Raw genomic sequence first — 27,903 nt, 5'->3', positions numbered from 1 at the left:
CACATTTTGTATGCAGCTACACTTGGTCTCCTCAATTTGTTAAAGCAGACATCACCTATTATCACCCATCCCAAGGTGAGTCGGTAGCCATAGGGAGCGTTGAGTGAACCTGCACGCAACTCACAAACTCTGATCAATGTTGGTACGTCTCTTCCCAATAAGAGTAAGAGCTCAGCATTTGTGTCCAAAGACTGCAGATACTCAGCTATTCCTTGCAAATGAGGGTGATGTTGCACTATCTCTGGTGTGGGAATTTCTTTCATGTCATCAGGTATCTGATTACACTCTATGAAAGCCAGTAGATGTGTCTTGCTGCTGCCATACATCACTTCTATCACGTATCCACTTTCTCTGCCTCTTTCCTGCCTTGGCTTAACTGTGAGGCTGGGGTTCCTGGAGAAGAAGGCTTACTCTCGTTAGGGGTAAGGTGCTGGCATGCTGGTCACTATCACATTCTGTACACTTGATGGCTGCTTTACAGCCTTTAGCGAGATGCTTGGATGAAGAGCAACATTTGTATCTAATTCTGTACTTTTCCAACAGTTCTTTACTTTCTCTCAAGGGTTTCTCCCTAAACCCTCAACATTTCTTGAGAGAATGAGGTTTCTTATGAATAGGACACTTTCAGTCTGGATCCTCTACTTTCTCTGTAGTAGGAGCACAGTCAGATGATGGGGTTGCCGTGGGCAATACATCTGTCATGTGTACAGTTATAGGCTTCCTGGTGTTGTCGTACTTCTTGACTAGCTTTTCATTCAGGAAGTAGCCTGTTTTGCCTGCTTCAGGTGCATCAGATATGAAGCTGGGATCATTTCTTTTCTTTGCCAAATCTTGGATAAACTTTGCAAAGGGAGAAAACGTCTCTTGGTTGTCCTCTTATACTTTGTGCCTAATGAAGACCATTTCTCACTTAAGTCATACGGCAGCTTTGTTACAACAAAACTAAAGAACGTAATGGACATAACTCTTCCGCTGTACAATTCCCTAATGTGACTATACATGAACTCTATCTTACCACAACATCACTTTGTATTTGTTCACACCGGAGTCTGCAAATGCCTCTCCAGCACTATGTAAGCCACATTGAGCCTGCAAATAGGTGGGAAAATGTGGGATACAAATGTAACAAATAAATAAATTTATTCCTCAAGCTGTATCCAAGTAGCAGAAGCCTGGAACATTCGGATCAGCTTTAATTGCTTCCAGTTCCTGGAGGAGATCCCCTAATCCTTTTAACTTCTTATTATCTCTACTTGTAACCTTTGGGAAATTCCTTATTCTCTTTATCAGTGCCTTTTGGATAGGTTCTGAACTGCCATAGTGCTGGTCAAATCTCTCCCACATTTCTTTCAATCCTCTGGAGAGGTCATGTAAACATGCATCTTTTAATCCCTTTAAACGATCAAGTGACTCCATTCCCAGCCATTTTTCTCAGGTTCATCTCTTGCTTTGGAGTGGGCTTCATAATTACTATGGGCTCTTAAAGTCAGATTTCCTCCCTCTCTATTTTCCGGGCAACCATTGAACTGGGTAAGCTCTATGTTCACCATCTTTTTTGTGAGACATATGTGTTGCTAGATCCCCTCTCTCTCTCTCTCTCTCTCTCTCTCTCTCTCTCTCTCTCTCTCTCTCTCTCTCTCTCTCTAAAGTTTCTAGCATGATGGCAGTAAGTACCTGTGGCTGGTTGTTTTGCCACAATTTGTCTGGAGTCAGATGTAGAGCCTGGCTGGTCGGGTGTCCCTTGCACAGTCCCTCCAATATTCAAGGCTGTTTAACCAGCCAGAAATGGCCGCTGACCAGTTAAATAGTGTTTCGGCATCTAACTGCAAATATTCAGTGTGAGATAACTGGTTATCTCCGCTGAATATTTTTGGTCAGCACAAAAAAATCAACTGCCTATATCGCGCTATAACTAGCAATATTCAGCACTGTCCGGCTAAGTTTAGCGGGCAAATAGCAGTCCTATCTTTTCCCAGTATTAACTTAACTGGACATTAAATATTCACTTAGCTGGTTAAGTTACAGCCAGCCAACAAAAACCCCCAAATATTCAATGCTGGTCACCTAAAACAGCCCGGCATGAATATCTGGGGTCAGTGCTGACCACAGCACTTAAGCAGGCTGCCTCTCCGCTGGCTGAATATCAGCCCCAGTATGTTGAGCTGGGCATAGGGTTACCATACGGCTCCAGAAAAAAGAAGGCCAAATTGAGCCAGTCTGGGTTTTTCTTCCATTGCTTTCAATGGAAGCAAAACTCAGATTGGATCAATGTGTCCTCCTTTTTGGGCACAACTGCTCAACTTTTATTTGAGCCCAGTTCCTGTGTGGCGCCAGAGTCTGTGGTTGAAATGAAGCGTTACTCTTGGTGCACTCTTCTGAAGCAACAGCCAGTGGTAGTGCATCAGTATGCGTGCGAGCATGTGGATCATCATGGTGCCAGCTGACCTCCATTGCACACTTTGCCTTAGGCTTGCTTCTTTCAGGCGAGCTACACTCTGGTGTGGAAGATGTATCTAGAAAAAGTCCAAGTGATCAGACTGTGTTACTCTACCACTGGAATAAATTGAGGCAACCTCGGTAACTTTACATATAAATGGATACAGGTATACATGATACAAGATTCCCAGTTACAACTAGGGCTTGTCTTCCTAGAGGAATGTGATACGAATTTAGAGGCTGGAAGATGGAAATTTTTACTGTCCAACTGTAATAAAGTTTTGAATTATAAGTGTTATTTACTCATCTTGATTTCAACAGTCTGACAGAACACTGTTGGAAACTTGATTCTGGTTAGTCACAGCTGTAATATTTTCCAGATGTGTATTTTTAGCTCTTTGCGGTACTCCCAGAGTCTCATTCCAAGAACATTGTTTGCTGTTACATTATTTGATAGAAAAAAAAAACATCTTAAGTGGGGGGCACTAGTTTTTGTTGCAAGCATTTAGACTAGTTGGAAAATTTAGTTGTAAGTTCTTCTGGGAAAAATAAATAAAGAAAACCTTTTCTGACAATGTGAACAGGATGTTTCCTCATTGTTATGTATTAATAGAATAAAATAGGCATTACTTATCACTGGTGTTTCCCACGGGCATTCCTTCAATGTCTGCCCATTCAAACATTTCTAAATGGGAGTATCAAAACTACTAATCGATTTATGTTCTAAACCTTGATAACAACATTATTTTATGCTAAATTGTCTTAATACATGATCCCCCAGATTCTATATAGTGTGATTTGAGCTGAGCGTGCAAATCCAGTCGTATTCTGATTAGTGTGTGCAACTTAGTTATCTTAACAAGCCAATCAGTGCTTATAATTGCCACTTAAGAAGCAATTATTGACACTAATTGTCATTAATTATAATATATGCGCACAACTTTCTCAGCATATTCTGTAAACTGATGTATGTAAATTTTAAGATGCAGACTGAAAAGGGGGGGCATGGAATGAGCGGGTCGTTGGCGTTTCTAAAAACTATGCGTGCTGTTATAGAATATACCCACTCCACGCCTAGCTTACGTATAGTGGTTCCCAAACCTGGTCCTGGAGGCACCCCATCCATTCAGGTTTTTAGGATATCCACAATGAATATTCATGAGAAAGATTTTCATGCACCGCCTCCACTGCGTGCAGTTGAAAAAACATAGTCCTAAATAACCTTGTATATTTGTCCACATTAATGCTAACACAGGCTAATGCAATAAAAGATATATCGCATGCAATTGCATGCAAAACATCTCATTAATATTAAATTGGGCTCAACAGATATTACCACCCTTAGTCCCTACAGGTGAGTCAAAGCTCCCTCAAGACCTAAATTACAGATGTAGATCCTTTTTTGATTATAAGACAGCTTATGAGTCACAATGCTTACATATGAAACAAGCGCACCAAGCAACGGTATCTAAGAATTAATGAAAATGTGTAGTCTCTTATTCTCTGTATAATTAACAAAATCTGTTCCCTTGTAATTATCTCCTATTTTCAAAATAAATCCAAACAAATAAATCAAAGTGTAATAGTCTCAGATGAATCCATGAGTTAATAAACAAGTGGTGTACTTCAGTCATCACCTACCAAATTATTTGTAAATGTGATCAAATTAGTACCACTCCTTCAAGATTGATTAAATCTTCAATTGGATAAATGTTCCCTTTTTCAATAGATAAATTATAAACCACAAGTCTATCCATCAACAGGGAATTGCTGAATGTATAAAATGGAATCTACAGTAGTAACTTTTTTTAAGATTCTACCAGGTACTTGTGACCTGGATTGGCCACATTGGAAACAGGATACTGAACTTGATGGGCCTTTGGTCTAACCCAGTATGGGAAAGGGGGGAAAGGGAATTGGGACTTGATATACCGCCTTTCTGAGGTTTTTGCAACTACATTCAAAGTGGTTTACATATATTCAGCTACTTATTTTGTGCCAGGGGCAATGGAGGGTTAAGTGACTTGCCCAGAGTCACAAGGAGCTGCAGTGGGAATCGAACTCAGTTTCCCAGGATCAAAATCCACTGCACTAACCACTAGGCTGCTCCTCTAGCTTTATGGCATTTCTTCTGCTCTTATTATGTTAATCTTTTGTCCTGTCAGTATTCCACAAAATCAGTCCATTCATTGTTTCTGGTTCCTGTTATCAAAACATGTTGGAATCGATAGTCATGGGCAGATGCTCAAAACTCCAGTGCTCTACCAAACAGCGCTGGAAATATACCACCACAACAGAGCGGAAAAGGAACTCCCAAATTCTCAGCACTAATGACATGCAAATTTAGGCGTGTTGTTAGCGTTGAGCATTTGGAGTTCAACGGGAGGACAGTGTCTGGTGTATGCACTGAAGAATTGTGCATTAAGCACAGTTCTTGCCCAGAATGCCAGAGGGGAGGAGAAGGAAGAGGTGCCAGACAGTGCAAGTAGAAAAAACTCCTTCCAGGATCAGTGTCGCTACTGACTTTTTCTTCACTACTCTGCTTCTTTTCCCATGTGATGGCAGCAAGGCTTCAGTAACAGGTCTGCAGAAGTCTCCTTCCATCCTTTCCCACTCTTCAGTCAGGCAGGGGTCACTTGGGACACAGTTCTAATGTTCCACTGTGCAGCCCAGTTTGGAACCATCATCCCAGAACAAAAAAGAATCTTGCAAGACCGGTATCCCTATTCCTCCCCACAGCTCAGCACAACCCTAACGCCAGCTCCAACGCTGACATAGTGTTTACCGCGGGTGGAGTGCTCTTGTTTGGCGCACTGCCTGCTGAGCATTGGGAAGGAATAGGGAATTAGCTCATCAGCATTCATTTGCATGCTTGTTGCACTTGCTATTCCTCGCGGTGGGGGCCTTTAAGCATGGTGCAGCAAATGCAGGCGCTAATGGCCTATAGCACCTACATTTTCTTCTGAGCAAGGGGAGACTCCTGCCAATTAAACCACACTGAGCAGGCCGGCCACCAGTATTCAGCAGCACAAAATTGGGAAGTGCTGCTGAATATTGGCTCTGACCACCAGGGCACTGTCTGGGGTTGAGTTGGGGAGGAGCCAGAACTTATGCAGGCAATGGGCCATGTTCAGTGCCAGTGTCCAGATGGCTAAGTGGCCAGACAGGACCATAAGGCTGTCCAATCTTTGCCCTCTTAGCTATACTGGCACTGACTATCAGCACCCGCATAGCTAGTGTGACAGGTGCTCCACCTCCTCTGCCTGATCCCCTTTGCAAACACCCCCTCCCCTGATTCTGATCTCTCTGCCTCTCCTGTACCCAACCCAACACTACTCATACCTCCTCGGACCCCACCACCACCCCCAGAACTTACCCAGTGGTGACGGCATGGCCTAGTGGGCCGGGATGGGAGCAGTTCTCTTGTGCTCCTTCCCCATCTGGCTCTGGGTTCAAAAATGGCAGCTCTGGCTCCTAGTAGTAGTCTTGTGGTACTGTTGCTAGGGGTCAGCCTTCCAGTCAGAGGCCTTCATTTTGCCTGACTGGCTTCATCAGGAAGCTGTTGCAGTTCAATTCATTGTAAATAATTGAATTAGCATATACTTCAGATGTTTCAGAGCTATTGTACAAAGACATAGTTACTTGGACTGCCTCGTGAGATCAGTTCACTTGTTTGGTTGTTTAAACGTGTTGCGGTTTTGACAATCTTAAATTGCACTACTGCTATTTTTGAAGACATTTATGGAGTGCCTTTTTAAGCCAGCGTTTGAATGAATTTTGAAGAGAATCAAGCGTCTACAGCTTTCGTTTGTCACATAGGATCTTATATATTAGTTGCACTATGAGAAGACTAACTTGCTGCCCTAACTTTTATCTGCATAGCTTCTCGGACAGTGGATGAATATCGTAGACTATCTGCAGAGTTAGGTGGAACGCTCACTCTCTGCCCTTGCTCTACCCCAGCACTATCTGGAGAACGCCACGGCAGTCTGTACGAATTATCAGCTGCAGTATCTGGATAGTGATGCTGGAAATTCACATACAGGGCCCGAAGAGTGGCTATTGCAGTCTGGAAAAGTTATTTTGAAAATATGGTCAATTCATTCCAAACTTACAGAATGTTGAGGTAGCACTCCATTTAAACTGCCCTCCTTGATTGTCTTCAAGTCAAAGACATAAGTACATAAGTAATGCCACACTGGGAAAAGACCAAGGGTCCATCAAGCCCAGCATCCTGTCCATGACAGCGGCCAATCCAAGCCAAGGGCACCTGGCAAGCTTCCCAAACGTACAAACATTCTATACATGTTATTCCTGGAATTGTGGATTTTTCCCAAGTCCATTTAGTAGTGGTTTATGGACTTGTCCTTTAGGAAACCGTCTAACCCCTTTTTAAGCTCTGCCAAGCTAACCGCCTTCACCACGTTCTCCGGCAACGAACTTCAGAGTTTAATTATGCATTGGGTGAAGAAACATTTTCTCCGATTTGTTTTAAATTTACTACACTGTAGTTTCATCGCATGCCCCCTAGTCCTAGTATTTTTGGAAAGCGTGAACAGATGCTTCACATCCACCTGTTCCACTCCACTCATTATTTTGTATACCTCTATCATGTCTTCCCTCAGCCGTCTCTTCTCCAAGCTGAAAAGCCTTAGCCTCCTTAGTCTTTCTTCATAGGGAAGTCGTCCCATCCCCGCTATCATTTTAGTCGCCCTTCGCTGCACCTTTTCCAATTCTACTATATCTTTCTTGAGATGCGGCGACCAGAATTGAACACAATACTCAAGACGCACTCAAGGAAAACATAGATACACAGAGAGAGAGAGGATGTAAAGAATACCATGAGCCATGCTATGCATGCTTTTCCCCCCTTATTCTGTTTCCTGTCATTTTGAATATTCTGAAACTGCTACAGTCACAACACATATGTAAATATCTAATTCTCATTATTCCTATTGTTTGATTTCCTGCTCTTTGTTGATCAGAGTATGATATGTATGTGAAGAAAACAGGCATTATTGTGGGTGTGCACACTGACATTAGAAGTGTTACCAGCTGCAAGTCGTTGGTGAGGCCCCACCTGGAATATTGTGTTCAGTTTTGGAAGCCATATCTTGCTAAGGATGTAAAGACTTGAAGCAATGCAAAGAAAAGCTGCAAAAATGGTATGGGATTTGCATTACAAGACATATGAGGAGAAACTTGCTGACCTGAACATGTATACCCTGGAGGAAAGGAGAAACAGGGGTGATATGATACAGACGTTCAAATATTTGAAAGGTATTAATCTGCAAACAAACCTTTTCTGGAGACAGGAAGGCAGTAGGACATGAAATGAGGTTGAAGGGGGGCAGACTCAGGAAAAATGTCAGGAAGTATTTTTTCATGAAGAGAGTGGAGGATACTTGGAATGCCATCCCGCTGGAGGTGGTGGAGATGAAAACGGTAACGGAATTCAAAAATGTGTGGGATAAACACAAAGGAATCCTGTTTAGAAGGAATGGATCCACAGAACCTTGGTGGAGATTGGGTGGCAACACCGGGTAATTGGGAAGCAAAGCTAGTTCTGGGCAGACTTCTACGGTCTGTGCCCTGAAAATGGCAAGGACAAATCAAGGTCAGGTATATATATAAAGTAGCACATACGAGTTTCTTGTTGGGCAGACTGGATGGACCGTATAGGTCTTTATCTGCCATCATCTACTATGTTACTATAAAAGGCAGAATTCTGTGAAGAAAGAGAATAATTATTATTATCATCATCATCATTTGCAGAACGCATACTGATCCAATATAAAAGTGGCTAAATTTTACTTTCAGAAAGTAGTCCATAATCAATTATATCAGGCCTGACTGCCACTCACTCTAGTTTCCCTAACTCCAGCAGGGGAACATTTGGGATTCAGGCCAAGACACATGTTAATGTTGACTATACTGTGATGCCTATCTGTTAAACTATGAACATGCCAGTACTACCTGTGTCACGTTGTCAAATAAATACTGTAAGGCATCCATCTGAACCAACTTTATAAAAATGTAATGGGTGGATACATGTACCTCATTGTACCTTCTTTCTACTGGCATCCTTGAGAAAGTCAACAGATTGAATAACCATTCCCATTGACTGCTATATCCTGCATTGCTTTTCATGCTGACACCCACAGATGCCTGCAAAAACTGTCTCATCCAGCAGTGCATCTTAGGAGTTTCAAGTTGGGACACATTAATGTCTCCAAGATTCATTTTCAGATCACCAAAGCTCATTTGGTTCACTCTGTTTATTCGGTTTCATTAAAATCAATGGGATAAGTAATACATCCTATTTTGGACTCTAATATTGGGGTTTTCCATCCAAGTTGTATAAAACTTGCTGACAGGCATTGGCAGAAGAGTCAACAGCATCCCAAGACTTTCACAGAGGTATGAAGACCACAAGCCCTGTTGAAAGGGACAAGGCGGCACAAATATTGACATGAACGCTATTGTGTTGTATTAACTCTCACCGTTTACCAGCTTCCTGTTTGTCTCTCAGGTCCGAATTGTTATACTTTATTGGATTAGATTTAATAATTTGATATACCACTAAATACATTAGTGCCTAAGCGGTTTGCAATAATCAAAATACATAATACAAAATGTCATTAATACATTCATAACTGATAATACATTCCTAAATTCTAATACAAATAAATTCTTCCAGATTAACATTCTGACCAAATTCAATAAAATACCTACCTTGTAGTCCTTCGTTGTCTATAATATTGCTGAAACAATAAAGTCTTCAAGTATTTGCGAAAAGCCTAATAAGAAGACATTTCTTAAAGACCATCCATCCAAGAATTCCACAAAAACAGTCCAATGTAAGAAAAAGCATGCTTTCTGGTTAAAGACAATATTATAATATCATGACCAGGCAACTGAAGCAGGATCATTTTTATGAGGAATGTAATGCCCCCAACGATGAATACCTAGACATTTTCCTAGAAAGATACACTGGATGATCCAAATACAAAGCTTTGAATACCAAACACAATACCTTGAACTCGATACGCTTTGACACAGGCAACCAATGTAATTCAAGAGTGATATGTTCAATTTTTTTGGCCACAGTAATAAGCCATGCAGCTGTATTTTGCACAAGTTGTAATCTCTGTAAGCTTAATGCACTAGAGCTAATCAGCAATGAATTGCTTTATTTACATACTACAGCACAGTAACTGAGCACAGACCTATGACTGGAATTCAGCCTTATAGGACACCCTGAATTTGGCTTCACCTCTCCATGCATTTTACATGATCCATTAAGACTGCCCTATGGTATCACAGTGAATTACATCTTCTTAAATGACAGTTGTGTCATGCTGAACAGCAATGCTAGAAAAATATATCTAGTGTAAATAAATTGATTTGCTCTGAATGGCAAAGGGATTATAAAGATGCACTGATGAAAGCAAAGAAAGATTACTTTTCACAATTACTCAATCAACATTCACCCTGTACAAAGAAACTCTTCCCCATAGTCAGTGATTTTAAGGATCCTGTTTCAGTACTTGAGGACATTACAGTTTTATCCTTAATAGTTGAAGTCTTTGCCTCTGCCTTTTTTGATAACATTCTAGCCTTAAAGGCCCCTTTTGCATTTTAAGCATTCCTTCCAGTAGTGTGAATGATACAGGACCCGCTAAGGCAGAGCTACTCAAATGTTTTGAGTGGAGGTCCAGAAACTTCGGCTGTCTGAAACCCGGGGTCTACAAACTATCATCATTTTTGTTCTCTCATCTCTCACAGTTTCTCTTTCTCTCTTCTCATTGCCCCCTCCCCCAACACAGATTCTCTCCTTTACTTACCACATATTTCAGAGTCTTGTTCCCCAATTCAGATCTCGCTCTCACATGCATATAGTCTCTTGGCTCTGTTTTCTGACTGCCCCCCCCTAACCTTTTTTGTGTTCTCTCTTCCAATCTGTCCCCACACACTCTTGACCTCTCCCTTCACACAAACACACACACACACGCACACATAAAATCTGTTTCTCTGTTTTTTTATCTATTCCCACCCTTTCTCTGTCATTTCTCAGCTCCCACTCCAACATGTATTCTCTGTCTCGTCTCTCTGCTCTATACACATACTGTTACTCTCCCATTATCCTGTTCATATACACAGAATTTCAGTGTCTTCCCACCCCCACCCCCACCCCAATCCCTCTCCTGTACCATGTCGAGCGATCAGCATCCACAGCAATTCAAACAGGTGGATTCAGGGCCTTCCCTCGGTCATGTCCTGCCAGGACGTTTCATCAGAGTTGGTGGGACGCAGCTCCCTTCTCCACCACTGCCAACTCCAGGCTCCGCCCTTTCTGCCTCGCCTCACCCCATGCTTGGAACAAACTCCCTGAGCCCGTACGCCAGGCCTCCTCCCTGCCCATCTTCAAGTCCTTGCTCAAAGCCCACCTTTTCAATGTCACTTTCGGCACCTAACCACTACACCTCTACTCAGGAAATTTAGACTGCCCCAACTTGACATTTCGTCCTTTAGATTGTAAGCTCCTTTGATCAGGGACCATCCTTCTTTGTTAATTTGTACAGCGCTGCTTAACCCTAATAGCACTCTAGAAATGTTAAGTAGTAGTAGTAGTATATGGATCCAGCCAGAAGCTGCCTGCTTGAATCACAGTGGCTGCTGATTGCCTGTCAAGGTACAAGAGAGGGAGAGATGCTGGATGGACCTGGGAAGAAGGTGGGATCTGGACTGGGGGAACAGGAGAGGGTGAGGCCAGCATTTATGGCCATGGCACATAATCAGCACACTGGTGGTCCACATGGGAATGCTTGGTAGTTCAGACTGTGGACTGTGGGCCACAATTTGAGTAGCCCTACACTATGGCACTACCCTATCTAAGTAGCTTAATAGTAATCAATCTCAAAGTCACCAGTATAAATACAGTTCATCCTAGTTAAAAGTCTCACAATCACTCTTTGGCATGGCCTAATAATAGAGGACACTGAAGAGCTAATTCTATGAAGAAGGTGCTAACATTTACATAGCAAATATGCACTTAAATGCCAGAAATCTAGCTACATGCTATTTTGGAGCTACGTGCATATCACCAATAGCTCATAGTTTGCAGGCTGGCGTTCACATGGGCAGAGTCTGAGGCAAGCATGGGCAGGACTCACATTTACATATGTAATGTGGAGGGGCATAATCGAACGTCGCCGGATTTTGGCGGCGGCGCAACAGCTGGCCGGAAACGTATTATCGAAAAAGATGGCCGGCCATCTTTTTTTTCGATAATACGGTTTAGCACGGCCAAATGCCAGAGTTTACTGGGTTTGAGATCGTTTTGTTTTTCAGCGATAATGGAAAAAAATGCCGGCCATCTCAAACCAGGTGAAATCCAAGGCATTTGGTCATGGGAGGAGCCAGCATTTGTAGTGCACTAGTCCCCCTGACATGCTAGGACGCCAACCAGGCACCATAGGGGGCACTTCTTAAAATGTTTAAAAAATACACAAATAGCTCCCAGGTGCATAGCTCCCTTACCTTGTGAGCTGAGCCCCCCAAACCCACTCCCCACAACTCTACATCATTACCATAGCCCTTATAGGTGAAGGGGGGCACCTACATGTGGGTACAGTGGGTTTTGGGGGGGTTTGGAGGGCTCAACACTTAGCACCACAAGTGTAACAGGTAGGGGGGGATGGACCTGGGTCTGCCTGCCTGAAGTGCACTGCACCCATTAAAAACTGCTCCAGGGACTTGCATACTGCTGTCAGGGAGCTGGGTATGACATTTGAGGCTGGCATACAGGCTGGCAAAAAAGGTTTTTATTTTTATGTTTTTAGTGTGGGAGGGGGTTGGTGACCACTGGGGGAGTATAGGGAGGTCATCCCCCATTTCCTCCGGTGGTCATCTGGTGAGTTGGGGCACCTTTTTGAGGCTTGAAAATAAAAGGACTAAGTAAACCCAGCGAAATACTGCTTAACGCAGCTTTTTTTTCCATTATCCGCGAAAGCAGGCCATCTGGTAGCCACGCCCATGCCTGCCCATGTCCCGCCTTCGCTACGCTGCCAACACGCCCCCTTGAAGTTTCGCCAGCTTGGCGACGGGAAAGCGGCGATGGTGTCAAAAAAGCCGCTTTTGATTATACCGATTTTGAGAGATCGCCGGCCATCTCCCGATTTATGTCGGAAGATCATCGGCGATCACTTTCGAAAATAAGCCTGATAGACTACTATTGATATGAATGCATCTCCAGAATCTAGGCATAAACATTTGCATTAGCTCAATGGCTGGCGTTAAATGCTCAGATGTAAGGGCATACACCTGTACATACCTGGTCATACTAATGTTCTGTAAAGGAAAGTAGGCTCTTACTTTCTTTTATAGAATAGGGTGCAATTAGGCATCCTCTATAGAATGCAGAGCAAGGCAGCAAGAAGTGTGGCATCAACATTGGTACTGAACCAATGCCCAGATGATCAGAAGTAAATGCAGGGGCTAGAGGCTGTTAGTGCCATACTAGTGCCTGCGTTTGCTACTACCCCACGATCAGAGCCCCAAGCACGTGAAACAACACACTCACAGGCTCTGAACGCAATTAGCATGCAAATGCATGCAAAACAGGGCTTTTAGCGCAAGTAGCATGCAAATGCATGCTAAATGTATTCCTCCCCGATGATCAGCGAGCAGTGTGCTCAGAGCTGGCGTTAGGGTTTGCAGACCATTCGGGAGGAATGGTGAGCCCTTTCCAGTATGCTTTTGCATGCTAGCAGCCCCCCCCCCCCCATTCCCCCCAATGCAGTAGCCCCCCCCCCCCCCCCCCCCCCGGGCAACAGCAAGAATGGTATGAGCAGCGCAAGGTATCAGAGGGGAAAAACTGAGAAAATGTGATAGATAAAGCAGCACCAAATCACCTCAACTCCTCAGCAAAGCTTCAAGAGGAGTGGCATGAACACAGCAAGATTGTGGACTAGGAGAGATTGCAGGGTAGAATGAGCAAGTCAAGCAATGGCAGCAGCAACAAGGCTTCAAGATGCCAAGACATCTGGACAGAGCCACCGAGAGGGCGGGGGCAAGATTCCTTAGGCGTGGTCTCCAAGGGGGGTCCGGCGCCAGAAGTTTCTACTCCCTTGGTCTGTCTATCTCTGCTCCTGTGTGTCGGGACCCAGGTGATTGTGTTAACTTGATAATCCGGTACACAGGATCAGAAGAGTGATAGACCAAGGGAGGAGCAGATGCAGGTAGGTAAGGGGCGGGGGCAGCAGCAGCCCGAGTGGAGGGCTGCGGCAGACGCCCTAGTCCTTGCTGTGTTTCTCGATGGCCCTGCATCTGGGGACAGCATCGATTTGGGGTGGGTGGAATATCAGTATAATCAGGAGAGGGGCAGACCAGGCAGCAATTGTGGCACAACAATATAGCAAGATGCTGAGACATTGTTTTGCTTCCCTCATAGACTCTAATCGAGCTGAAACAAATAAAGGGGAAAGGTTCAAATTTTTCAGAGAACCTCAGTCAACAAAACAAAAAACATTATTTTATACTACCATGTTTTTTTAAGGGAATCAAATGTTTATTATAATTATTATTTGTAAAATAAGGTTACAGGTTACTTTTGGGCTCATTTTCGAAAGAGAAGGATGCCCATCTTTCAACATAAATCGGAAGATAGGTGTCCTTCTCACAGGGTCGTCCAAATTGGTATAATCGAAAGCCGATTTTGACGTCCCCAAATGCTTTCCGTCGCAGGGATGGCCAAAGTTCAAGGGGGCTTATCGGAGGCTTAATGAAAGCGGGGCTTGGGCGTGCCTAACACTAGGACGTCCTCGACTCATAATCGAAAGAAACAAGGATGTCCATGATGAACACTTGGACGACTTTACCTGGTCGTGTTTTTCTTACGACCAAGGCACAAAAAGGTGCCCAAAATGACCAGATAACCACCGGAGAGAATCGGGGATGACCTCCCCTTACTCTCCCAGTGGTCACTAACCCCCTCCCACCCTCAAAAAACATCTTTAACAATATTGATTACCAGCCTCAGATGTCATACTCAGGTCCATCAAAAGAACACCACCCAGAGGGGTGGAGGTGTGCTAGTTTCCTACGTAAAAGGATGCAGAAGCAAGGAGTAGGAAGAGTAAGCTCTTCTCAAAAACCAGAGGAGACATCTGTTGAAAATCATTCTTTATTGCAAGAAAAATCAGAAACGACTCAACACAGCTGTGTTTCGGCGCTCCACGCACCTTCCTCAGGAGTCTATAAAACATAGTATTAAAAACTTACATGACGGTGATGCTTACACCATAGGACATTATCATCTGAGCATGCGCAGAATTCTTTGCATTTGTTTTTGGCGCGTCTTTTTTCTATTTAAATAACGTACATTTCAGTGACGCCCTTTTGTTTCTCGAAAGAAGTGGTTTCAACACTCCAGTGCACTTTTCTGTCCAACAGCGGTATGCCTTTAAATTACTATACCACTGTTAAGAAATAAGATGAGGTTTTGTTATGTAGCTTAAGACCTGTGGAATGTGTTTGATGTAACCTATCTCTAGAGCTGCATTGAAATGCACCAGAAATGCCCAGAACCACAGTTCTAAGTTATGGATAATCAGAAATAATGGCAGAAAAAGTCTTATCTGTGAGCTTCCAACTCCTTCCAACTCCTCAGACCTCGTGGAATCTTCCGCTCTCACCAGCAGAAGCTTAGCCACACCTATGCTATACAAATTGCTTACAACAAAACCAGGTGGGTTCTCAACCACTGCTCCCTTTCTGGGGGTGATCAGCAAGCACCTTCTACAACTTCCACCTCTGCAGAAACAGGTGGAGACACAGTTGGACATGGAAGTGGATTGCACACCAGAGGGGAATGAGAGATCTCAGGCCCCAGTTGTTCCGTTACTCCCTTGCAGGAAATAGATAAACTTCCCCACCAGTCTCAGGGGCTCTTCTGACCTGTTGATCAATCTTCTGCTGCATTGGATTTGAAGTCAGAGCTGCAGCGGAATAAACTCTGACCTCCCCCTTACATTTCTATAAGGTAAAATGAAAAGGAGAGTGACAGCCACCAGCAGAGTTCTTGCCACTATCTTAGCTCCTCAGCATCCCCGAGGATCAAGTTTTGTCAAGATTTTGTTTCACACATGTCACTTTCAGGCTCATTTTTGAAAGAGAAGGACACCCATCTTTCAACACAAATTGGAAGATGGGCGTCCTTCTCACAGAGTTGTCCAAATCGGTATAATCAAAAGCTGATTTTGGGCGTCCCCAACTGCTTTCTGTCGCAGGGACGGCCAAAGTTCAAGGGGGCGTATCAGAGGCGTAGCGAATGCGGGACTTGGGTGTGCCTAATACATGGACGTCCTCGACCCATAATGGAAAAAAAAAGGACATCCCTGACGAGCACTTGGACGACTTTACCTGGTCCTGTTTTTCTTATAACCAAGGCAGCAAAAGGTGGCCGAAATGACCAGATGACCACCAGAGAGAATCAAGGAAGACATTCCCTTACTCCCCCAGTGGTCACTAACTCCCTCCCACCTTCAAAAAATATCTTTAAAAATATTTTATGCCAGCCTCTATGCCAGCCTCAGATGTCATACTCAGGTCCATCACAGTAGTATGCAGGTACCTGGAGCAGTTTTAGTGGGTGCAGTGCACTTCAGACAAGCGGACCCAGGCCCATCCCCCTCCCTACCTGTTACATTTGTGGAGGAAACAGCGAGCCCTCCAAAACCCACCAGAAACACTCTGTACCCACATCTAGGTGCCCCCCTTCACCCATAAGGGCTATGGTAGTGGTGTACAGTTGTGGGTAGTGGGTTTTAGGGGGGGGTTGGGGGGGGCTCAGCAGACAATTTAAGGGAGCTATGTTCCTGGGAGTATTTTATGAAGTCCACTGCAGTGCCCCCTAAGGTGCCCGGTTGGTGTCCTGGCATGGGGACCAGTGCACTACAAAAGCTGGCTCTTCCCACGACTAAAGGGCTTGCATTTGGTCATTTCTGAGATGGACGTCCTTGGTTTCCATTATCGCCGAAAATCAGAAATGACCAAGTCTAGAGAGGACCATCTCTAAGGATGACCAAAATTTCAATATTTGGGCGTCCCCGACCGTATTATCGAAACGAAAGATAGACGTCCATCTTGTTTCGATAATACGGGTTTCCCCGCCCTTCCATCGGGACATTTTGCAAGGACGCCCTCAACACAACTTGGGCGTCCCTTTCGATTATGCCCCTCCACATATATTAGTTGCACTACAAGGAGGCAAGTGAAGTATAAATGTGAGTGCCCAGTTAAAGAATTTCCCTTTAAATGGCTAATTTTACAGGGATCTTGCTAAGCAATATTTCCTGTTTTAAGATCGCTGTGAAACTTTTGCAAAGTTCTGGTATTTGACATTTTTGGGGTATTTTACACACTTTTCTTCATGCATGGTTTCTCTTGTGTATTTTCTCCCTTCCAGAGGATGCAGAAAATGACATCTTTTAGTAAAGAGGTGTGCAATTTTAAATCTGTGTAAGCAAACTTGCATATCCTTTGCCCTTTTCCCTTTTTTTTTTACTTTAAACTAAAGTCTTACTCTGACTTTTTTTTTTAAGTTCAGCTTTTCTTCATCACTGGCATTCACTGAGATTGATACAGCCTAACACAAAAGAAGCTTTAGAAGTCATATATACAAATGTAAATGGAACTAAGACAGTAAAGTTGAACGTAAAATAAATTATACCAGCCAGAACCGTTCTCTAACTCATGCTTTCAAGATAAATTTCCCATCTTCTATAAAGGTTGTTGTCAAATTAGATCTTACCAAGCAGGTGATATCAGTTGCTATGTTGTAGCCTTCTTCTGACTGGTTGTTGTTGCAGGCATTAGCTGTTTGGACATGTCTACTGCAGTAATAAACCACTCTAGTGCTACCTCTTGAAAAATAAGTGTCACGTGCATGAACTTTCTCTAGAGCTGCATTTCTGCTATTGGCATTCACCGTAAATTTTTACTGCTTGCATAACAGTTTTCCAGCTATTCATGGGATGGCACAGTATTTTTCCTGTGAATATTTTCATAGTAGTTTGTTCATAATAATAATACTAATATTTCAGTCAACTTTTCTTGTAAAATTGTACCTTGAGGGAATAAAAAACTCGAGCTGTAAATTCTGTCAGCTTACTTTTAAATTCTGCTCTTCTTCATCTCAAAAGAACTCTGTATAATTGTCTTCCTTTTCTATTTTCTCTTCCTTTCTCCTTTTATAGATGATAGACATGATGTACTTTGTCATCATCATGTTGGTTGTCTTGATGAGCTTCGGGGTTGCAAGACAGGCGATTCTCTTCCCTACCGAGGAACCCTCCTGGAGGCTGGCTAAGAATATTTTTTACATGCCCTACTGGATGATCTATGGGGAAGTGTTTGCAGACCAGATAGACCGTAAGCAAGTTATTTATACTCTAGCTTCTTATTCAGTTATCTAACTTTGATCAGATGATGTCCTATAAGATGATCTCAATTTCTACTACTACTATTTAGCATTTCTATAGCGCTACAAGGCGTAGGCAGCGCTGCACAAACATAGAAGAAAGACAGTCCCTGCTCAAAGAGCTTACAATCTAATAGACAAAAATAAAGTAAGCAAATCAAATCAATTAATGTGAACGGGAAGGAAGAGAGGAGGGTAGGTGGAGGCGAGTGGTTACAAGTGGTTACGAGTCAAAAGCAATGTTAAAGAGGTGGGCTTTCAGTCTAGATTTAAAGGTGGCCAAGGATGGGGCAAGACGTAAGGGCTCAGGAAGTTTATTCCAGGCATAGGGTGCAGCGAGACAGAAGGCGCGAACAATAGATGGCTCAGAATAAAGAAGATTGACCTTGTACATTTCCAAAACTAAATCACATGAAACATAAGAGTAAAACAGTGTGTTATCATTCAGCAAAACTTTTTATTTTTAATAACTTGAAGAATGAAAAAGGGAAGAGAAGGTATTTCAGAGGTGACTTCCATTCATTGACTATTTCAGGATATAAAGAGGCCCTTTTACTAAGCTGCGTTAAGCAGCTAGCACAGCTGTTACTGTGTAGTAGAGGTTCCTGGGGACCCATGCTAATGGCTTGCATGCGTTAAAACCAGCCAGATTGGTAAGAAGCTCATGCTAGCTACTTAATGTGGGTAGGAGCAGTTCACAGGCATGACAGGGCAGCGTGGAGAAGTGACCTGCTGTGACATAAGTACATAAGCATTGCCATGCTGGGACAGACCAAGGGTCCATCAAGCCCAGCACTCTGTCACCGACAACGGCCAAAAGAACAAGCAATTTGTCCCGCCCATCCTAGAAATACTGTATTATTCCCTCGTCCATTCAATAACATTCTATGGCTTTTTTTCTCCAGGAAGCCATCCAACCCTTTTTTGAAGTCCGCTAAGTTAACCGCCTTAACCACCTTTTCCGGCAGCGAATTCCAGAGTTTAACTACTCGTTGCGTGAAGAAACATTTCCTCCGATTCGTTTTAAATTTACCACACTGCAGCTTCATCGCATGCCCCCTTGTCCTAGTATTTTTGGAAAGCGTAAACAGACACTAGTGCACATGTCAGTACTACTGATATGACTGGTGATAGCATGGTTGCACTTAATGCCACCTCAAGAAGTTTTGTTAACTGCAGCCATGCTACTAGCAGTCTGGTGCCATGGCTGCCCTAACCTTCCTGCAAAACATCTGCTGCAGCTGCCGTTTCTCCCTTCTGCTCCCCTGACAGTACCACTGCACTCTCTGATCCAATTCCCCCACCAAAAAGCACCTACCCAACTTCACTTCTTTACTGAAGTCCCACTCCCCATGAAAAGCCTTCCCTCTCATTACAACCTAACCCTCCCCCCACCCCAGATCTCTGAAAGCCCCTACGACTTACCTGGGGGTAATCCCTGATAGTCTAGCTGGACTGGATGGGAGCAAACCACCTCTACCCCCTCCCCCTCTAACTCTGGGCACAAAATGGTGCTCATGACCCCTAGCAGGTGCTCATGACCCCTAGCAGTAGTCTTGTGGTACTTCTGCTAAGAGCCAGCCTTCCATATAAGGGCAATTTGCCCTCATAAAGAAAGCTGATCCTGCCACATTTCTGGCTCTGGGCATAAAAGAGCACCAATGACCTCTAGCCAGCTTTCCATATAAGGGCAATATGTAAATCTTTGGAAACTAGATGCAACTATTTACACCAGCCATATGGGCAAAATACCCATATATGGAAGCTTGACCCCCTAGCAGTTAAACCATGATATTATCACTAGAGATCTTGGTAGCCATTTTGGATACCCAAAAGCCACAAGACAGGAATGAGTGGGCATCGTTCCTGCCCACTAGACTTCAGGGACCCCCCAGTAAGCCCAGGAATTGGGTGAGGGTGAGGGGCTTGTAGGCTCAGACCAATTTGGGGAGGTCTTGGTCCTAGGGGGAGTAGGAGGAGGCTGTCATTTGTCAGGCTCATGCCCAGATATGGGAGTTTTGGTGGGGGAGTATGTCAGGGAGGAGTGACTTTCTTGGGTGATGTCAAGGTGACTTTATTGTCAGGTGTATTATCAGGTAGGGAGGTTGAAGGAAACCCGCCTATGGAGGGGCACCAGTGCTGGGATAAGTGCCCTTTGCAGAGGGACCAGCAATTCTAGAAAGCTGCTCCCATATCTATGTGGAGGGGGAGACGGGGGAAGTATGTTTTTCCTTCCACATCCAGCTGTCTAACATCACTGTTCCCTCTGGACTTGGGTGTTGGGTTTCCCGTCTGCATGTCCTTTCTAAAATCTGCCTCTATATGTTCAAGTTGGAGCACTGAAAATGCCAACATATCTTATTCTTACAAAGTTATTCCTGATATTTTTTCATTCACTCTTGAAAACATAACTTCTATAGAAAGCAGCTGAATTTTGTCACTCTCTGGGTAAATTTTGGCCCCCACCCCTGGATTACCCCTAATCTCACCCTATTTTGAAAAGATAAATTCTGGCCATATACCCATACTTATAAAGACAAAATTTATCTATTCTCTGAAGCAGCAAATTTTTAATAATCCACTTATGCAGCCAGTACCCACTCCTACACAACTGATTTTGAATAACAGCCCTATAGTGAAAATAAGTTCAATGAGAGGGAATATTTCATTTTGAAAGATCAGGGCACCTAACTATTCTAGTTTTTTAAAAACACTGATTGTCGCCAGCTATATTATCCCCCAATATTCAGTGCCAGGCCATGTCCAGGCATCAGCATTGAATATCGGGGAATAATTTTGGGTGGCCTGGCCACCCAGAGCTTATGCGATGCCAGCCAATATTCAGCCGGGCTCATATAAGGCAGTTATGCGGGCCCCAGCTAAATATTGGGCTGAGACCCGCATAACTTTGTTTGGCTTTAAAAAAAATGCCCTGATCCCCTTCCTGCACCCCCTGCTTGACATGTCCCCTCCTTCCTTCCTTCCCTCCCCCCATCCCACTGGCAGCAACCATTTCTCCCCCAGAAGGCCACCCCTCACCCCCAACCCCCCAACTGTGCAGGTAGGCCACTCCCAGCCTGCCTTTAGCCCTGGTGGTCCAGCGGTGGTCATTGTGAGAAGGGGCAGAGCCCCCTCACTCCTGCCTCTTGTGGTTGCTGAGCCAAAATGCCTGCCGTAACCTCTTGCGGCAGCTCGCGATACTTGTGCGATACTGCAAGCTGCCATGAGAGGTTTTGTCAGACATATTGGTCCGGCGGCTGTAAGGGGCAGGAGCGAGGGAGCTCTGCTCCTGTCCCCAAGGTACCAGTGAACCACCAAGCGCTAAACAGGCCCTCTGGGCCTACCTACACGTCGGGGGGGTTGGGGTGAGGAGGCCTTCTGGAGGATGGAGAGATGGGGTGTTGGGTCTGGCTGGCTGGGGAGAGGGCATACAAAGGAGGATCAGGGGCTTTTGGGGGGGACCAGGAAGGGGATTTGGGGGATTTTTTAAGGCAATCAGTGTTATGTGTGTGCTGGCACATATTCAGGGTCAGCAGCTAGATTGCTCACAGGGTTAAATTAGGACAGATTTTGAGCGATGCGGGCGCCAGTACTAAATATTGCCGACACCCACATAACCCGTGGATCATCCCCAGCACCGCGCACCGCGCTGCCCTTGACCTGCCCTTTTTCAGTCAGGCAGTGTGTGAGAATATTCAGCGGCACTCTCCAGCTAAGTGCCACTGAATGTCCCCACGTAGACGGTGACAGCTGATTTAAGCATGCAGGAGAGGCTTCTGCCTGCTTAAATTGCTCTGAATATTAGGTCCAGTGTCTAAAAAAACCTCATTCATCTGGCTCATTATGTTCTGAATATGACCCTTCCTGAGGCTATATGTGAATGAATAACAGGACAGAAAGTAGCCACTCACATGGGCACAATGTGACTTGTATTACACCAGTCCATTTCCTCTGAGGGCCAGAAGTTCAGACTTCTACAGCAAAGAACGCCTTGTCCCTGATACCGTAGCCACATGAGCTGCCTAGGACAGCCTTATCTTAGAGAACAGGAAAGATATAACTGGGAAACTGGGACCCTTTGCCAAAAAATTTGCTTAAGATTTGGAAAGAGTATTAGCAACAAAACGCATTTAGAAAACAAACAATTGATAAGAGTTTCGTAGAATATCAATTTTCTTAAAAAATATTTTTTTTTAATAACAGAAGTAAAATGAAAATAGCATTGTGTGAATGAAAGCAGAAATGTTTCAGGGCGCATCAGAAACCAAACCAAAGCTTGATGCAGAGAAGTTAATGAACCAGTGGAAATGCAGACCACTGTTCTTCAAGTGTTAAATCCTAAACGCATTTACACATTGAAAAGTAATCCCTCTAACACTTTCCCTTCCAAAACTGAAACAACAACAAAAAACAGAGCAAACATAAAAGCCAGGAGCAATAATAATAGCAAGGAAGACGTCCTTCTCTGGTGTGACTTACAGGATAGGCGCATATGCTCCTTAAGAGAGACTCCTGAGAAAATTAGTCATGGGTAGGAGGCAATTTTCTGTTCTGGATAAGGAATTGGTTATTGTATAGAACATAAGAATAGCCATGCCAGGTCAGACCAATGGTCTATCTAGCCCAGTATCCTATTTTCAACAGTGGCCAATCCAGGTCACAAGTACCTGGCACAAACCCAAATAGTAGCAACATTCCTTGCAACAAATCCCAGGGCAAGTAGTGGCTTCCCCATGTCTGTCTCAATAGCAGACCATGGACTTTTCTTCCAGGAACTTGTCCAAACCTTTTTTAAACCCAGATACACTAGCCACAGATGCCACATCTTCTGGCGACGATTTCCAGAGCTTAACTATTCATTCAGTGAAAAAATATTTCCTTCGATTTGTTTTAAAAGTATTTCCATGTAACTTCATTGAGTGACTCTTTTTGAAAGAGTAAAAAAATCACTTTTACTCATTCTACACCACTCAGGATTTTGTAGACCTCAATCATATCTTCCCTCAGCTGTCTCTTTTCCAAGCTGAAGAGCCTAACCTCTTTAGCCTTTCCTCATATAAGAGGTTCCATCCGCTTTATCATTTTGATCAATCTTCTTTGAACCTTTTTTAATTCCATTATATCTTTTTTGCGATCCTTTCAGTTTTGCCCACTGCTTTCCAACTTCTTCCAGATGTTCGCATCCAGACAATTCCTTGAGGTAATCCCCCATCTGAACAAAGTTTATTTTTTCTGAAGTCTAGAAACTTCACTTTTGGATAAACCCTCTCTATACCTATCTTAATATTCACTTTTGAATAAACCCTCTCTACACCTATGACTGGATGCCAGATGATCACCTACTATAATATCAGAAACATTTTCCCCATTAGTAAGCACTAAGTCCAGTATGGCCCCATCTTGTGTGGGCTGCATTATTTATTTTAATTTTATTTTATTTATTTGGATTTATTAACCGCCTTTATGAAGAGATTCACCCAAGGCAGTGTACAGCAGGTACAGTTTAACATAAAACTTACAGTTTTGTTAACAGCATAACAATCGTAAAATAACCAAGAATAAACATAAATACAATAACATAAACTTGAAAACAGTAAATTGAAACCTAATAATAGAACTACTGTGAAATACTACCAAAAATATTCACATTTAACAGCACTGGAATTCAAAAACCAGAGATAAAGTACAATGTTAGTATAATACTAATGATACACCTAATAAGCATGCATTAGAACTTTCAACTAACAGATGTGATGCTAAAGATTTTCTACAATGCAGCTTATCATATATCTGAGGGACCAAGAGCAGATATATGATGAGAACAAGATGCTTTTTAGGATAATTTGATGGTTAGCTAAAATCAAGGCTAGTTCTTTGTATAATTAAGCAAGAGATGAGGAACTAATCTAAGTTTCAGTATGTGTAGAAAGCTAGTCCAGGTACCAACTGCTGGAGTAGATCCCCCTGTAGAGAATCGAGAATCCCCTGTTTCTAAAAGACCCTGCAATAGGAGTACCCCAATCAACATCTGGCATATTAAAATCACCTATTATTAGTACTTCCCCTTTCACTGCTATATTTTAAATGTCTTCAATTAAATCTCTGTCCACTTCTGTCTGTGAAGGAGGCCTGTATATCACACCAGTGTAAATACATTTGCCATTCCTTCTTTCCAGGTTGGCCCACAGTGCCTCTTCCTTACTCTGTAGGTCCTGGCTTTATCTCTAACATATAATGCCATTCCCCCTCCCTCCCTCCCTCCCTCCCTTTCTTCCTACCCTGTCTTTCCTGAACAGAATATAGCCAAATATAACTACATCCCAATCACGGTTCTCTGTGAAACATGTCTCCGTGATCGCCACTAAATCCAAATCAGCCTCTTCCATCACAGCCTCAAGATCTAAAACCTTATTTCCCATACTTCGGGCATTAGTGTATACTGCTTTCCAGACATTGCCCCTTTTTCCCATTTGTATAGAGGTATTTAATCCTTCACTTACCTGAGAGCATGTACTTACCTGGGGACTTTGATCATCCTGCCCCAATGATTCTAGTTTAAAGCCCTCTTCAGTAAGTTAGCTAGTCTGCTGTTGAAGACACTTCTTTCCTTCTTTGATAGATGGATGCCATCATTGCTCAGCACTCTTTGGAAAAGCATCTAGTGGTCCAGGAAGTCCATAGTCTGCTATTGAGATAGACATGGAGGAAGCCACTGCTTGCCCTGGGATTGGTAGCATGGAATGCTGTTACTATTTGAGTTTCTGCTAGGTATTTGTGACCTGGATTGGCCACTGTTGGAAACAGGATACTGGACTAGATGGACCATTGGTCTGACCCAATATGGCTATTCTTATGTTCTTATGCTCAGCTTACTCAGCGTATCTGATTTCAGTGTGCCTACTCCGCAATTGCTTCCTTAGTCTCTCCACCCTTAACTCAATTCCTTTCAGAGGTCCCTGATTCAAACCCCCTCATTCATTTGCAGTCACTGCCAGGAAGCTTCCTTTCTGTAGGGAACAGTGAAAGCGAATTAAAAAAGAAGGCTGTACAATGCTCTCGAACTCAAGGTTTATTGTTCAATTTTACAGACTCGACACGGCCATGTTTCGGCCAACGGGCCTGCCTCAGGAGTCTCTCAATGCTGTCTGCAAAGTATTTGGTAATATTGCGTATGCCTTAACTCAGGAGAAAACTGTGGAATCAAACAATGGTTAATGCATATCATGGCGGGAAGAGCAAACTAACCACCAGCAGGTACTGAACTTTAATCCTCAACACGAAATATCTAACATTTCTCAGGACTGGCGCGCAGAGCGTCTCAGGTCTGGAAAATGAGATGCTATGCACTCCAGTCCTGAGAATTGTTAGATACTTCGTGTTGAGGATTAAAGTTCAGTACCTGCTGGCGGTTAGTTTGTCTTCCTGCCATGATATGCATACACAATAATAACGCATATTTTGCAGACAGCATTGAGAGATTCCTGAAGCAGGCCCATTGGCTGAAACACACCCGTGTCGAGTCTGTTAGATTGCATAATAAACATTGAGTTTGAGAGCATTGTCCAGCCTTCTTTTCTGAATCACCTTCACTGTTTCCTGTGTGATTGCAAGCCAGAAAGGGTTTTTGTTCTTCTGTGTGTACATCATCTCCTTTCTGTAAGACCCTCACATACCCTCTGCTCCTCTTCTCCTCAGCAACTTTCTCACAGAGAGAGCCTGAAAATTGAGGCAGAACACTCTGATGCTACGTTATGGGGGGGAGGAAGGTGAATTATCAGTGTGGGCTAGCTTTAAGATGGATTGTATTACTGTACTAAAATAGAATGAATTAGTGGTAAAATAATACATCTTAGTGGTAGCCCATGTTGATAACTTCCCCCTTCAACATACATGAAAAGCTGCAGGTAATGTGCACTACCTGCCAGTTCTTTTTTCAGCTTGAGATGCATAAAGCTAATGAGATGCACAGTGTGCCAGAGTTAAAATGGCCATATTAAAGGGAACACAGTCAATTTAATGCTATTACTTTCAGTATTGTCTCCTATAGCCTATGTTAACTGACTTCAGGAAATGTGATTGATTAATGTGAGCTGCAGGGGACCCAGCACATGGAGGACAGGAACTGCCAAATACAGGGGTTTTTTTCTGTCACCTCACTGATTATGAATATAAAAACTTCCATGTACTTACTACTACTACTACTACTACTACTTAGCATTTCTATAGCGCTGCCAGGGTTACGCAGCGCTGTACAAGTTTAAACATGGGGAAGGACAGTCCCTGCTCAAGAGAGCTTACAATCTAAAGGTAAAAACTATGTAGTCACTGTAGGTATCAGGAATGGGAAGGTGGTTAGGCACCAAAAGCAAGGGAGAAGAGATGGGCCTTGAGTAAGGACTTGAAAATGGGCAGGGAGGGCGCATGGCGTATGGGCTCAGGAAGTCTGTTCCAGGCATAAGGTGATGCGAGGCAGAAGGGGCGGAGTCTGGAGTTAATGGTGGTGGAGAAGGGTACAGAAAGGAGTGATTTGTCCTGAGAGCGGAGGTTACGGGTGGGAACATATGGGGAGAGGAGGGTAGAGAGGTAATGGGGGGCTGCAGATTGAGTGCACTTGAAGGTCAATAGGAGAAGCTTGAACTGTATACGGTAGCGGATCGGGAGTCAGTGAAGCGACTTGAGGAGAGGGGTGATATGAGAGTATCGGTTCACGCAGTAGATAAGACGTGCGGCGGAATTTTGGACAGATTGAAGGTGGATAGGTGGCTAAGCGGGAGGCCAGCAAGGAGAAGGTTGCAATAGTCAAGACGAGAGGTAACGAGCGAGTGGACGAGGGTTCGGGTGGTCTGTTCAGAGAGGAATGGGCGAATTTTGCTAATATTATAGAGGAAGAAGCGACAGGTCTTAGCTGTCTGCTGGATATGGGCAGAGAAGGAGAGGGAGGAGTCAAAAATGACTCCGAGATTGCGGGCTGAAGAGACGGGGAGGATGAGGGCGTTGTCAACAGAGACAGAAAGTGGGGGAAGAGGAGAAGAGGGTTTGGGTGGAAAGACAAGGAGCTCAGTCTTTGCCATGTTCAGTTTCAGATGCCGGTTGGACATCCAGGCAGCGATGTCTGAAAGGCAGGCCAAAACTTTGACCTGGGTTTCAACTGTGATGTTGGGAGTGGAGAGGTAAAGCTGGGTATCATCAGCATACTTACTACCCCCTCCCCTCACCCCAGAATTTAAATGACAGACTCCAGGCACTCAAACCACAATTTCACTGTCTCAAAACATAAACTAGAACCTTTAGACCTAAAACTTCATTTCCTTATATTTTGGACTCTTGAGTCATTGACACCATTTTAAAATTTGGTACCACTGTTGGCAGATCAGAAGCTAGGTTCCTTTTGTGTGTGAAGGTTCTGGGTATTTTTTTTTTTTTAGAGAGGATTAGCTGGGTCAGGGGGAACCTCAAGGGGGTTTGAGATCAGGAATGATGGAAACAGTGAGAGTTCAGGCCACGGTCCCTAATTTGTGTTACAGAGGAACACTACCCAGAAGACCTAATTTCACTTTCAGATGATATGAGATTTTGAGGTCTTGTATCCCTTTCTATGGTCTTTGGGAAACTATGATATGGGGTAGATGGTGCATGTACATACAGTCCACCTAAGCAGAGGAGTAGCGTAATGGTTAGAGCAAGGGGCTGAGAGCTAGGAAGCCAAGGTTCAAATTTTACTGATTTTCCTTTTGATCTTGGGAAAGTCATTTAACCCTCCATTGTCTTGGGTACAAACTTAGGGCCCTATTTATTAAGCCATGTTACAGGCGTGTTAGCTTTTTTAGCACACGCTAAGCATTAGCGCATGCTAACTGTGTAGATGCCCACGGTATTCCTATATGTGTCTACACGGTTAGCACGCACTAAAATGCTAGCGTACCTTAGTAAACAGAGCTCCAAGGCTGCCAAGAGACTGGGCCGGGTCCGGGACAAGGCCACCC

The 27,903-nt window shown here is 43.8% G+C and overlaps 1 protein-coding gene across 1 annotated transcript in view; it reads left to right on the top strand.

Annotated features, from left to right (window-relative positions):
• Positions 1–27,903, top strand: part of TRPM3 (transient receptor potential cation channel subfamily M member 3) — a 714,222-nt gene that overhangs the window by 662,195 nt on the left and 24,124 nt on the right. Inside the window, exon 22 of the mRNA XM_030193857.1 lies at positions 17,697–17,871. Coding sequence (XP_030049717.1) covers positions 17,697–17,871 — 175 coding nt within the window. The remainder of the gene's footprint in view (positions 1–17,696; positions 17,872–27,903) is intronic.

Source organism: Microcaecilia unicolor, chromosome 2 (assembly GCF_901765095.1).
Source record: "Microcaecilia unicolor chromosome 2, aMicUni1.1, whole genome shotgun sequence".
In the NCBI taxonomy this organism is placed as follows: domain Eukaryota; kingdom Metazoa; phylum Chordata; class Amphibia; order Gymnophiona; family Siphonopidae; genus Microcaecilia; species Microcaecilia unicolor.
The sequence above is the reverse complement of the archived record's forward strand: the minus strand, read 5'-3'. Positions and strand labels throughout refer to the sequence as shown.